This window comes from Sinocyclocheilus anshuiensis, unplaced genomic scaffold (genome assembly GCF_001515605.1).
Source record: "Sinocyclocheilus anshuiensis isolate Anshui unplaced genomic scaffold, SAMN03320099.WGS_v1.1 scaffold81, whole genome shotgun sequence".
NCBI classification, from domain to species: Eukaryota; Metazoa; Chordata; class Actinopteri; order Cypriniformes; family Cyprinidae; genus Sinocyclocheilus; species Sinocyclocheilus anshuiensis.
The window spans coordinates 450,361-466,014 of NW_015537945.1; the positions used below are offsets into that span (position 1 = coordinate 450,361).

General features: G+C 34.7%; 1 protein-coding gene across 1 annotated transcript in view; it reads right to left on the minus strand.

Annotated features, from left to right (window-relative positions):
• Positions 1–15,654, minus strand: part of LOC107663891 (protein TANC1-like) — a 234,819-nt gene that overhangs the window by 166,269 nt on the left and 52,896 nt on the right. The window contains exon 3 of the mRNA XM_016454294.1: positions 3,215–3,415. Within this exon, the coding sequence (XP_016309780.1) occupies positions 3,215–3,415 (201 nt within the window). The remainder of the gene's footprint in view (positions 1–3,214; positions 3,416–15,654) is intronic.

Sequence of the window (15,654 nt, forward strand, 5' to 3'; positions counted from 1 at the left end):
TAATCAGTGATGCTGTCTACACCATAGATATATATACCTAGGCCTATCTATGGTCTACACTGGATGCGGCGCGGCACGACACGACAAATCCCCGACAGAAAACTGCTGCTGTGTTCTATTTATGAAGTATTGAAACAAATTTCAAATGATTTTCAACGATCGCTTTGTCGCGTCCAGTGTACTAGACAGACTTTAGCTGCTGCGGCGCAGACACAGTGTTACTCACCTATCGACGGTGTTACTCACCTATCGAGAAGAAACAAAGCAACCTCGGCGTCCGATCGCAGGCCTTCCGCTCCTTGAGTTCTCTCCAGCGCTGGAAAGCTGATCCGATATTTACACAGGTCCTACTTCTTGCCTTAAGCCTTCTTTTGTTCCGCAAACGTTTTCCTCTTTTGTTTTTTATCCGCCATCTCTATCTTTCTGTCGCTCGGCTCGCTAATATCCGTCCCGTGCACTGAACTCTCTCTCCTCCACATCATGAGTAGACACGCCCCTTACTGCTGATTGGCTACAAGTTTGTTTTGCTAGTCGGTCCGAATCAGTTTTCTAAAGCGTTTTTGAAAAATCGCTTACCCCACCTTTAACTTCATACAAGTACCTGTGCTTCTTGAGATGAGCTCATGTCTTATTTCCTGTGGTCTGCAATGACCACACACTGTCCACATGAAACTCATCAGCCAGCCTTTGATGCTCCTAATAACCATTCCCAAAGATTCCCTTCGGCACAGCCGAATAAAGTCCATTCGGTCATTATCATCCAGGGTTTAAGACAATAACTCGCACATTATCCATCATGTTATTACTTCCACAATCTAAACAGGGGTGTCGGAGTATCAAGTCCATCTGAACCTAATTTTGGTTATTTTTAAATTCCTCCCTGTGAGGATTTTCCCAAAAAGTCCTGTGCTTGAACAGATAAAACAGTTTACATGATATAAACACTGACGTTATAATAGGACATACAGTAGAAGTCATGCATGACTAACATGCGATTTGAAGGAATATTATGGGTTAGTAGTAGTTGTTGTTATTTATTTTTATTGCCATGTCAGCATCTAAGGCTCTTCATGGAAATATTATGGATTAGAATGACAAAAATGTTCAGTTCATTTCTGTGAAAAGAATCAATTAATTCTTTTAATTAAAAATCAATTATTCTTTGAAGCATTTTTCATCTATTCAAATTCTATTTTTCCCTATTTTCAAAACCGTAATCATCACTCAAAAACATTCAGAATACCCTTTTTATAAAAACACAATAAAAAGTGACAATATTACAATTTAAAATAGCTGTTTTCTATGTGAATATATTGTAAAATGTAATGTATTGTTGTGATCAAAGCTGAATTTTCAGCATCATTGCTCCAGTCTTCAGTGTCTCATGATCCTTCAGAAATCATTATAATATGCTGATTTGCTGCTCAAGAAACATTTCTGATTATCATCCATATTGAAAACAGTTATGCTGCCCAATATTTTTGTGGAAACTTGATTCTTTGATGAATAGAAAGTTCAAAAGAACAGCATTTATTTTAAATAGAAATCACTTTTGTCACATTTTAAATGTCTTTACTGACACTTTAAATCATTTTAATGCATCCCTGCTGAATAAAAATATTAATGTAGTAAAATGATTAAATATGATTTTTGCTTTAGCTCATTTAAAACTACATGCAACTGTCCCAAACAACATTTTTGAGATCTGTGGATGTCAAAACAAACCTCAGTCTCGCGTGTTTCCGATGTCTGTAATAAATCCCTCCCTGAGGATCCGGTACTCCAGGGGGATCTCATTTGGACATTTATCTTTCTTTAATTGTCAGACTAATGAAATGTGCAAAGGGCAAATTCATTTGAGCGCGTCGCCTGCTTCCGTTGCCTTCAAAGCATCGATCCCCTTTTCAAAGAGAGCTGCTGAATCCACACACATGAGGAGCAGATGTGAGCGAGAGGCCAAAGTGACCACTGAAAATATTTCAATCCTCTCTGCGAAATCCTTCAAAGACAAAGCCAGAGACAAGCAGCAAACCCTTTGAAGATCTCAGCTGCTCATGGCCTTGTCCTTAACACAGAGATGGTGTGAAAACACCTCAGACTGTGTTTACATACACACACACACACACACACACACTCACACTTGTGTTTGTATGTACACACACTAACTCAATCAACATGCAAATGAACTTCAACCATACATACAAAAATATAAACAGTCAAAACTAAACAAATGCACAAGAATGCACATTAATACAGCTGGATGAACAATTTGAAATGCAGAAACAAAGAAAACAAAAGTCTCCAACCTTAGAATCTCAATATGAACTCAAATTGTGATTTTTTTTTATCACAATTAAGCACATTTTCCCACCAATTTACATTATCATAGATATAAAAAAAAAAAAACATTCTCATTACTGTGATACCAAAAAATAAATCTATAATACATAAATATAATATAATATAATAAATAGGTTTGAATACTTCTATTTATATACTGTCTTTAATTTATGCTGATTAAAAAGAATAATAATAATTATTATACAAAATTACTGTATTGCAGTAACAAGAATTTAATAACATGGAGAATATTGTTCATTACATAAAAGCTAAAAAGAAAAACTTGAATTTGGGAGGAAATAATTTCATAATGCAAAAAAAACAAAACAATTTGGCAACATGCCTTGTAATTCACCTTATAATAGATTGCATGATCTCATTAATAATTGTAACCACAGTTAAAATACATTATAATGCTTCTTTATTCATTATTATACAGAAAAATATAATGCACTAAAACTCATGACAAGAAACCAATTCCAGGTGTAACAAGGAATCTGCACATATAATGCATTTTAACTTTGGTTGTAATTATTTATAAAATATATAATGCATTACAACATTTATTATGAATACCTTTATAATGCATTATTCATAAGGGCCTCATGTGAAGTGTGACTAAAAACAGTCCTAAAATACAAATATAACTTCTTTATTTCTTTCTTTTCATTTCAGGGTGCCCTGGACATGTTCTTGTGAGATTCACTCCGAAACTTCACCATTCAAGTTTGTAATTTCTGCACCGCTAGCAAAACCAAACTGAATTACAGAACAGCAGCTGTTGACAACCAGTGCAACCCATCGCTCAGCCAAACAACTGCTGATGTCCGGACATGTCAATGCTTTTAAATGGATAAAATGATAAATATCCCACCTGGAGACTTCTTGCTCGGGCGAGCCGCCATCATGTACGTCTGTCGGGGCAGGAGAGGGGATGACGGGAGGGACATGGAGACCCCTTTAGCCAGGCCGAGTCTGAGGCCGTCGTCTGCGGGCCGGAACGGACGGACACCCGCGGGATCCTGCATCCCACCGCCGGGACACCTGCGCTGGGCACTGAGCAGGTACGGCTCTCCTGATCACGCACAAACAAGACTTGTTTTAAATGTCCTATTAGCACATACTGACAGTAAAATAATTGCAAATATATTGCACATCCTCTAAACATTGCCCAGCTTCTTCACAGAGCAGAAAACACTGTTAACAGGTCGATAAACACCTGAAATAATCAAGTTAACAGCCCCTGTGAAACTGACAGGCACGTTTAGCCTTAACATGAGTTGACAGACACTCTCCTAACAAAAGATCGATTCAGTCATCTTAATAAAAACAAATAGAGCCACTGAGATTGAGTTTAGATTAAAAATGTGGCAAAATCCACAAACGGTTTTCACTGTAAACCCTGAACGCCATTAAGAGAATGAAAACTAATTAGCAGAGCTCAATAATAATACAGAACAATGGGTCTCAGATGTATTTTCATTACACGCACTGATTAAACACTGCTTCTCCAGTCTTTCTTTTCTCCATCTTACTGTTTTTTTATTATTATTTTCTTGCTTTTAATGTTTAAAAAACTGCTGTTAAACCTGATGAGCTGGGATTGTTTTGTGCCACTTTAGGTGAAATAACTAGAAACAACTAGGCTTCTGGGAAAACTTATCTATTTGCCATTTACTATTTGAATGCAATACTAACTTAGTGAACACTGTGCAGTGTATACTGAATACTGCCTACTATTGTTTTTTTTTGTTTTGTTTTTTTAAATACAATTAGAAATACTTTTATACACTATTTAAAAATGGATTATGCAATTTCAAACAGTAGTATGCTACAATTTCGGTCACATCAGCATCTGGGATATAATAGTTAACTAAAACTTTGTTACTTGGTGGAAAAAATAAAGTCTACATGAAATGAAATACAATTCAATCATTTATTTTAACTTGACATACTAAAATAACTACAACTAAAAACTAAATAAAAATTAATAAAAACTACGTAAGACATATTTAAAAAAAAAATAATAATAATAATAATAATGACAAAAACACAATAACATTAGTAAAATACAATTCATACATTCAATTTATACAATTCAATTAATTTAGTTTAACTTAATGTACTAAGATAACCACAACTAAAAATGAAATAAATATGAATAAAAACTACACAGATATATTTAAAAAATAATAACAGTAATGACAAAAACACACAATAAAATTACTAAAACTTTTACTAAAATTAAAAAGAAAACAGAAAACTGAAAAATCAGTTCAAAATATTGATAAAAACTATAATAGTATCTCAATGATACCAAAATAACCCTGACCAGCATGCAGTTATTTAGTAAAATAGCAGTTTTGTTTTTTTTTACTTTAATTTATTTAACATTTTATTACTTTTATTAATTAATTTGGTTACATTTGAATCCAATTTTGAAAATGTCTTAATCAGCAGTGAGATTAAACGACACATCAATATAGAGACGTTTAAATCACAGCGGTCATTTCCAGTTGATGGAATGAGATGGAAGGTCAAGTTAAGTATACTGCATTATCGCTTTATTGCATACTGTGCATTTTATTTATCTGGACATTCAATGCATTCAGTGCAAGTAGACATTCTATTTACTGTAGAAACACACAGTATGACAGTACATTATTGTGAACATAGTGTCTTTCTCTCACTTCCTCTCTTCTCCCACTCACTCTCTCCCACTGATGAAGAGCAAAACAAAGACGTCTAGTGTTTGAAAAGGCAACGAAATAGTGAGGAACGCCAGAAAACAGGAAGGCAGCGTGCCCTAGTCACACCTCCGCTCTCTTTCAACACCCACTGGGGTCACAAGCGTCTGATCAGAGCAATCTCTGACGAGAGCGATAACCGATGAGGTCACAGCTAAAGAAAAGTGTAAGCTGCAATTTATTCCGGCCAAAAACACCCACTTGGACAGGAAGAGATCATCTGACCGACATGCAAAATATCTCAACATAGTGCCTTTTAGCAGTGAGTTTAGGCAAGGTCACGCTTAGATATTTCTATAGTGCTTTATAGAATACAGAGCAATTCAAAGCAGCTTCACAGTAATAAACAGGAAAATGACAGTGTTAATGTTTCAACTGTAATGCATCTCTATAGAAGATAATGGTTCCGTTATTCAGCTCAATTCAGTTCAATGTTGATTCAATTAAGTTCAACATTTGTGTAAATGTTGCAAAGAATTAGTTATATTGCACATTTCAAACATAATGGTACCTGACTGTATTTTGCATAAAAAAGCAATCCTAAAACGTATGTACAAAATGAAAATGTCAATGAAAAATATAAATATTTGATAAATATTTATATAAATATAAAAATTATTTTGCATTTTTTATTTCAATTTTATATAAACATATCTTAATCTGCAGTCGATGTGTTAAAATAATGTGTTAAAATAGTGATGTTAAAAATAAAAGCTGCCATTACTTACTATACAACAAATACAATTAAATTAAAAGCATTTCAAATATAGGAATAAGAAGGAAAGAAATAATGAGGGAAAAATTTTTTTTTTAAATTACAGAAATAAAATTATACAGTGCCATCTGTAGGATGTTGCAGGATTGCATCAACTATTTCAGTTTATCTGAAATGGCAGATACAATAAAAATACAGATTTGGTGGAAAAACAAAAATAATGGAACAGGAGTTTGTGTTCCTAATTGGCTTTATGGAAAACAATACAAACATTGCAAGAAATAATTTTATTGCAATTTGTAAGAGACTTTGTAATCCCCATTATTCGATATGATTATTTAACATAACTCAAAAACAAAAGAAGGATATAGGCTACAGTTCTGCCACATCAAATTTACTTGCAGCCTTAAATGACACTCTAGATCTTTTAGTGATCTGATGTCACACTAACCTGGAAAACTAAGCTGGAAAATCCAGTGATTCCTTCACACAACAACTGTTTCCAGTCAGACTCATGCAGCTTGAGGTTTGTGTGCAATATGCATTCAGTGAACACTGAATGTGCAATGTCACTGAATCACCTGACCAACAGAGGCTGGAATGAAACCAGCGTAAGAGTGAAATCATGACTGTGTTCATGTTATTGGCCCAAACCTCCTGTGCTATAATTCACACCATCTTACCCAAACAGCTGTGAATCCTTCATGATTGGTGGCTTGGCACAGAGAGACTTGTGTCACGAATCATTTGCAAAACAAACTATAAATTCTACGACAACTCTTTCCTTCCTTGAGACAGAGACAACGAAGACAAACATCTTCCTTTACAGCTTGAAGTAAAAACTATAGACGTCTCTTTCTGCCATAGAATAAAAATAATAATAAAAAAGTAACTGACTTTTTAACTCACAAATGAAAAGAAGTCAGGATGTAAACTCAGAATTCAAAGAAAAAGGTCAAAATTGCGAGATGTAAACTCATAATTCAGAGAAAAAGTCAGAATTGTGAGATGTAAACTCAGAATTCAGAGGGAAAAAAAGCCATAAATGCAAGATGTAAACTTGGAATTCTAAGAAAAAAGTCAGAATTCTTCGTTTATTTCTCACAACTCTGTCAATTCTAAGAAAAATACTCCGAATTTTGAGATAAAATGTCGCAATTATCTTTTTTATTCTGTGGCAGAAACAGGCTTCCATAAAAACCAACTACTTTTGCCACTTTCAGTCGGATAAGAGCAAAACGGGTGTTATGAGAGGCAGGTGAAGAGTCGTATTTTAGCATGATTGCAGTGCTGTATTGATCAAACTACACTTGTCAAAAATAATAGTTCTGAAAGCGTCAAAGTGTTTTGAGTGAGAGCTGGAATCAAGCAGCTCTCAAAAACACAGACAAATGACTTTCGAGCCTCTTCCATTGAGACAAAACAATGCTGAAGTCAAGCCTGACATTTGAAGAGTCGAGGACAGAGATCTTTTGTGAGTCATTCTCTCTAGCAACAGACCACAACACTGAGAGTGCATATTTCAGACAGAAGAATGTACTCTTCATATCATGCTAGACAGATATCAGGACTGCCCTGTCATTAGGCTGGAAAACATAACTACACTGACTTCCTTTGGATTGCCTAAAAATGCTGCCTATGTAGGCAGCACACTAGATTTTGGAAAAGCGCCTGAGACAGGCTGAATCATGACAGGTCGACCACAGACAGCCTTCGAGAAACTAAAGGGAAGACAGACTGAAGTGAAGAGACAGAAAAGTAGAGAGAAAGGCAGTTTGAGTGACACTAAAGTAAACTAACCAAACCTACATTTGCTCTTTGGGTCCAAAGCAAACCGCACGCAACAGACTGGCAATTTCAGCTGCGCTCTAACCCATGAAACCAGGCCTAACTAATTATACCGGTGAACGGACAGCTGATTACAACCTCTCTAGACCTTCCTAGCCAATACAGACGGAGACTTCTAATTATAATAGTCTGATTATATTTATAAAGACTCTGATTAGACCAGGACTGATGTTTAATAAATGTAATGCACAAGGGAGAGGTTGCAATTTTATTTATAGTGAAACCTCCACCAAAACACATCTAATATTGATGCATATAAATGTAAAAGTGATTAAATATCACTGTTCCACATGTTCATTTTGTAAAAAACAGTGCAAAAAAGGCCTTGATATTTTAAAGTGAGATTTTTACTGTATTTTACTTCTTACATTAAATATTTTGGATCTTCCTGATTACAATGGCTGTTTGATTAAAATTTAAATAAAAAATAAATACATAAACAACTAATAAATGGACAGATAATTAAATAGATCATGGATAAATAAATAAATAAAAATCATTCAATTGTGAGCAAAATCATATATCTCAGTAAATATTACCCTTCCACGTGTTCATTTAGTGAAAAACAGTGCAATTTTTGGGGGATTTTTTAAGCTACATTTTTACTATATTTACTGTATTTTTACTGCATTTGACTTCTTACATTATTTTGAGTCTGCCTGACTACAATGATGTTTGCTTAAAATTACAATAAAAAATAAATACATAAACAAATAATAAACAGACAGACAAATACATGATCATAGATAGCTAAAATAAATAAATAAATGAAATAATTTAAGCCACATCAAAACCACATCAGTAAATATCACACATTTTTATGTGTTCATTTATTGTAAAACAGAGCAAAAAAAGCCTTTTTAAGCTAGATTTGTACATTAAATATTACATCTATCTGACTACTTAAAAATTAAATTCTAAAATAAATACACAAAGATGGATGGATAGATGGATAAAATTATTAATGCCATTTCAGTGCAAAATCATACATATTGATATTTTAAATACACTCAAAAGACTGGAAAATATCAAGATTTATTTTTATTATATTTTATATTTCTTTTTAGATTATTTATTTATATTATATATTATTTATTATTACATATTATTTATATTATATGTCTATATTTTCCAGCCCTAGTGTGTTCTCCTGGTGTATTTTGAGGTGAATATCTTCAGATCAGATGTGAGGGTATATCTCTGGCTTCTGTGAGTCTGCGAGTGAAATAAATCTGGCCCCAGGAATGAGAGTCGTCATTGTTAAAGCCTCTAAACGCTGAAGAATAAAAGCCCACCAGCCTCTGCTTCACCTCCCCTCACACACACACACACACACACTGAACAAAGGGACGTAACCTTGAGAGGGATGAGTTCTATTCAGACAGAAAGAGCCGTTTAGTATTCAGAATCTGTGGCTCGGCTTGTCACACGTACAGTACAGCGCCTGCGGAGAAGATCCTGAGTCACAGACTGTGTTTGAGTTTCATCACTGACCTGTGGAGAGCTCACATTTACTTCAATTAATGCATTCCTTTGTGATCATGGGCTCTGCTCAATGTGTACATAACATGTGTGCAAATATGATGTGTGTGTGTGAGATCAACCAGATAATCTGGCCATAATTAATGCAGATTCTCTTTGTTAAATCTACAAAGGTGACTGACTGAGAAACTGAATGACCGTCTGAAACCCTGGAGATACTGAACAACAGCAATGACAGAGAGAGAGAGATGCAAAACAAGAGGATGAGAAGGACAGAGGAAAGAGGTGAGAGAGAAAAGAAAGAAGAAAAAGAAAGGAAGGCAGGGGCACAAAAGAGGAAAATAAAAGACAAAGAGGTAGAGGAAGAGGAGGAGGAAGAGAAATGGAATACAATTAGAATGAGAAAAAGAATAAGAAGGATGAAGAGGAAAAGAAAGAAAAAGAAAGAAGCGAGAGACAGAGAAGAGAAAGAGGAAGAAAAAAGAAGAAAAAGAGGAAGGAGAAAGAAGAGGAGGAAAAGAAAAGAAAGATGAAAGGAAGAAGAGAGGCAGAGAGGAGAAAGAAGAAGAGGAATCGAGAGCAAGATGAAGAGAAAAGGGAAAACAGGAAAAAATAATGAAAAAGTTGAAAAGAAAGTGGAAAAATGGAGTGAAAGAAGAAATATAGTAAGAAAGTGGAAGATGAAGAAAGTGAGAGAGGGGAAAAGATTGAAAGAGAAAAAATTAAAAGAATGGCAAAAAGAGGAGAAAGAAGCAGAAAGGAAAGAGGAAAATAAAGAGAAAAGATGAAAAAAAGATGAAGAGGAGACAGAAATAGAGAAAAAGGAAAGAAAAAGAGGAATTGAGGAAATGAAACAAGAAGAGAACAAGAAGGAAAAGTGGAATATGAGGAAGAGGAAGAGAAAGAGAAGAAAGATGAAAAAGATGCAAAGAAAGAAAGTGGAAGTGAAAGAGTACTGTATTGATGTGATGTGAGTCTGGATCACACAGCATGTTATCAGACTTAACTCACAATAGAACCACAGGCTCACAATCACACACACACACACACACACACACACTCACAGCTCTCTATAGAGATCCATTCAGACGGCTGATGCCTCTGTCACTAACAACAGACACAACAGTCACATCCATTCACAAATACACTCTAGGCTGATGTTTACTTATGCTTTCAACTATATATACATTTCCCAACTCAGACTTTACATGATCCACAACCAGTAAAGCATTATTATTATTTAAAATATACAAACATGACATTTGTGTACTGCTCCAAATCCTAGCGAGCTGCCTAGTATGAAATGTCAGGTCTAATTTCTGTTCTAATTTCTAATTAATGTAATTTATTGCTGTGATGCAAAGCTGAATATTCAGCATCATTACTCCAGTCTTCAGTGTCACATGATCCTTTAGAACTCATTCTAATAATATATATCTAATCTATCAATTATTAGACAAAGGCATCGTATCTGAAGTGCACATATACGCACTACAATTTGGCAAAGAGCAGGAGAGCCAAATTCACCCAGCAGAAAATAGCTGTAATACACTAGAGACATTAAAGCCATGAGCACGTCACCGAAACATCCTCTCTGGGAACATATTAGGCGGTTAATGCGACGGGATGCCACAAGCAGACAGACATCTGAAGTCAGAGCAGCGCAGCACTGGCAGAACAGTCTGGAGCCTCTTTCCCAGAAGCCCCAAGGGCTCAGAGACGGAGGGGCACGACATGTTCCAGTTCTCTTCATAAACGCTCTATTTCAACTGGGATGGGAAAATAATCTCAGTGCAGAGCGGAGCCTTACCCTCATGTCTTTATATGAGAAAGTATGTACAACTCTTTGTAACCTAACCACATTTTTCAGTAACTCAGCTGTTCTTTAAATAGAGCACCATTTCCAGTATCTTGCTATTTTTCAGTTATTCTCTTTCGAAGCAGTAAGTTTAAATAACAATTCAGGCATATTTAAAACCTATCAGTCCACTCTGTGGCCATCTTGGCTACAAATGCGGGCAGCTGTTTCTTACACAGGCAACAGGCATACAAGTACAGCTCCAGTCTACCTAAACAGGGAAGGACGGACATCTCGAAAAAAGTGCAAAATTACAAATTATATGTCAATAAAACATTCCAAACCAGCATAAAAAAGTAGAAAAAAAATGGGGTTCTCAAGCTTAAAAATGTAATTATTATGGGTAATAATAATATCTATCTCACAGATTTCTATTGAACCGTTTTCCTATTTAATAATTACAAACAAATTTATTTTATTTTATTTTATTAAAATTAACACTGGCAGAAATGTTTAATTAATAATAATTAATTAATTAATATGAAATTAATACATTTAAAGTAATTACATTTAAATGTAATAAATAACTTTTTCTTTTAAATTAATATAATATTTATAATAGAAATTCTGATGGTATAATGTGCCTATCATTAGAGATTTCACAACTTACGCATTTTTTATTTTATTAAAACTAACATTGGCAGAACAGTTTAATTTAGAAAAAAATATTTTTTATATTTCATATATGTTTTTCTTTTATATTAATATTTATGTGTTTGTATATACATGCACACATATGCATGCATGTGGATGGAATTCTATTTAACCTCAAATCAGCACAGAAAACACAGAATAAGTCTGTAAATTCTCTGCTCTTTGAGGATTTGGCAGACGCTCCGGGAGCTCAGGGAGGTAAAACCTCAAGCTATCAGCGAGGCTGAATGCGGTCTGTCACATTTATGAGTCTCAGGGCTTCGATGAAAATCATTCCACTCCAAAACATGACCTTACTTTACAGACGATGTCCAAGGACAGCATCTCTACACGTCTCATGTAAATCTCCTGCGCATCTTAAAAAGATGTTTTGCAAGGCATGAAAGAATTGTTTTGCAGATATCTGCAGCTTAAAGGATTCATCATTTACTCACTTTCAAGTAATTCCAAACCCATATGATTCTTATCTCCATGGAACACAAAGGAGAAGTTCTGATGAATGTTCTGACTCTGTGAACTGGATCAACTGATTCATTCAAAAGAGTCAACTCTAATGCACGATTCATTCATGAACAGGACATTGCAGCTTAAAAGGACAGCAAAGATTATTAGTTTGTGTTCAATGGAAGAAAGAAAGTCCTGCGAGTTTGGAATGACATAAGGGTGAGCAAATGATGACAGACTTGTCCCTTTCATCCCTTTAAAAGATGAAAAGCTAGTTATTAGTCTTGTTTAACATTATCTTAATCCTGCTTTTAAGAACATATTTAAAGGACTCACTCACAATAAGCCACATAAGCCATGAGGTGTGACAGTAAGAACTGAGATTACCGCAGTTTTGACAACAGTCAGGATTTGTTTTCTGCATAGGGAAATTAATTTTCAGTGATAACGTCTAAACTCTTCCGGACAGACGCTCTGAGGAGCCAGGAGCTCTGAGGCTGTTTCTGTAGAAGGATCAGGATCTTTAACACAGACCATTAAGCAAGAGCGTAGAGCGCGGATCAGTGAGGGTCAACTGCATGACTGGACATCAGGAAGACAGATCAGACGCTTTTAGTGGAGCTAAATGAAAACAAATGCAGCTCACCTCACATCATATAATCCATCAGTAAACAAGCAAACGCTGCAGTGAGAAGCCTTTCAAAAGCACTGTGCCATGCATTCATGCACTAAAAGTTTAGGGTTTTTTGAAAGAAGACTTTTATGCACACCAAGGCTGCCAAGGCAATTTTATATAAAATACAGTAAAAACAGTAAAACTGTGATATATTATTACTATTTAAAATAACTGTTTTCTATGAGAATATATGGTGAAATGTAATTTATTCCTGGGATGCAAAGCCGAATTTTCAGCATCATTACTCCAGTCTTCAGTGACACATGATCTTTTGAATTCTATTTGATCTATTTAATTATTTATCTATTTTTATTATATATTTCATATTTTATTATTTTATATTTTTTATTTTAATTAAAAATTCATTTTATTTGTCTTATTTATTTTTTTTTTAATTCTGTGTACTGGAAGCCTTACAGAGACAAATCCCCTGTACAGTGCACAGCATAAATGAGTACACCCCCTCTGAATAAATATAAAAGATGTATTTTCTTTAAGTCTGAGTATGATTCAGTGGGCTATATAACACTTTTAATTGTCAGGAAATTACTTGTCTTTAAAAGTTTTGGTTCAATATATACTTACCAGTTGATCAAAAATAGCCTTAAACCTATACACTTTTTTTTGTAGTTTTATTTAGTAACTTTCAGGAGGGTGTACTCATTTTTGCAACACAACATTTTATCACTTTGATAAGAACATTTTATTTTGCTGAATAATTTTGGCATTCTTCTTTGGTAATTGATCAAGCAGGCTTGTTGGAACATTACATCTCCAAAGAACCCTAACATGTCTTCTAAAGAGTAATTGCTGAATTTGTTAAGTTTTAGAGGGGGTGTACTCATTTATGCTGTGCACTGCATATGTGTGCAAGCATATACTTGCCAATAAACTTAATTCTAATTCACTTACACATCATGAATTTTTCACAATTTACACAGACGTTATACAGAAACTGTAGTATTTCTATTCTTTTTCATATTTTATTTTATTTTACATTTTATTAAATTATTTTATGTGTTTATTATTTATTTGTACATTTATTTTTGTCACGCTTTATTTGCTTTTTTAATTTTTTCTGTGTGCTGGAAGCTTCACCAATACAAATCCCTTGTGTTTGCATTAGCATACTTGGCAGTAAATCCAATTCTAGTTCTGAAATACAATCTTTTTTAACATCATAAACATCTTTACTGTCACTTTTGATCAATTTAATGCATCCTTGTTGAATAAAAGTATTAATTTCTTCCTAAAAAAAAATGTAAAATCTTAGTAACTTTGAATAGTAGAGTGTATTTCTAATCTCATATGTCACAAAATATTGTAAAACTACCCTCACCAGCCTCCCGCCTGGACCCGACACATCAGGATGAGTGTTCGCAGGCGGTGAATGTGAATCAGAGGAACTATTAACCTCCCACCACTCTTTGTCATTAGGAAAAGCACAATGACGACGGGTCAGTAGTTCAGCCTGGCCTCTGAATGCTACACAGACTATTCATCAACACACAATCACAGCCGTGTGAGACAGAAGAGCTCAAATACACACAAACTCCTGACAAGCACTTCTGTGCATGGGAACTGAGCGATTCTTTTCTTACTGATTCCATTAACAATTCTTTTATATACAAGTCCAAGGTTTCCAATCTGGGGTTTCCCTAAAAAATCAGCACAGAAAATTCTGCATGAACATGCATGAGTCATTTCAACACACTGCTGAAGTACTGTCCGTAACAACAGCGTGCCCGTGTAATCCTGATCAGGGAATGACATCACTCCCGTTCCCTGCCAAATATGAGGTGGCTTTATTTGTTTAGCTTCTTTTCATCCCCTTTTCTTTTATTCCTGGGTTTCAAAGGTGTTTCCAAGGTCATGGACACCGGCGGGACCTTGGAGGAGAAAGAGGGGAAACGAGACGTGCTCCACCAGTCAGAGATCTGGATGCCAACTGGCCAGCTGGGAACGAAAGGCCAGTGATTAGGAAGTGAAGCCAGACAGCTGACTATCGACAAAGTCTGGTGAAGTTTACAGCATATTCTGGCCAAGAACTGCCCACTTAGACAGGAAGAGACTGACAGACATCAAAAAAATTAATTTATCTAATTTACAGCATAATCATAATAGAAAGACTGAAATTAACACTTTAATTAAAATTGTACTTAATTGAAATGAACAGAACAGCTTAATTAAAACAATAACATTTTATGTTTAATATATCCTATATATTTTTAAGTTAACATATTAGGGCTATCAATAGTTTTGAATTTTTACAATTACGATTAATCACACACTTATCACACATATTTCTATTATACTTATTATACATACATAAATAAATGTATGTATGTATGTATGCACGTATGTATATATATATATATATATATACTCTGCCGTTCTAAAGTTTGGGATCAGTAAGATTTTTTATGTTTTTTTAATGGAGTCTCTTGTGCTCATCAAGTAGGGCTGTCGCGATTCGTCGATTTTATTAGACTATTCGATTTTTTTAAATCCTCAACTTCATTTTGCTCGCGTCGACTAAATACCGGAAGTGGCGCATTTCATGGACGAGAATCCATAAAACACATTATTAGACTGTTTCCCAAGGCTGCATGATATATTAAACCCATTTAAAAATCATAATTATGTTTGGCTGTTCTGACTCAAAGACTGTAAGTATGTTTTTTTATATTTAAAGAATTTGCCACTGATGATTCAAACGCAAGTTTTGAGCAGTGTAGAGTAGCACTTGTTGTTTGTCATTTCTCCGATCACAAATGCAGACATGGTTTTATGTTTACGCAACGCGATGCAACGCGTAAATAGACAGTATAAGTCATTATAATCCGTAATTATGTCCCCACTGGATGCAACAAATGCCTCGTTTATAATG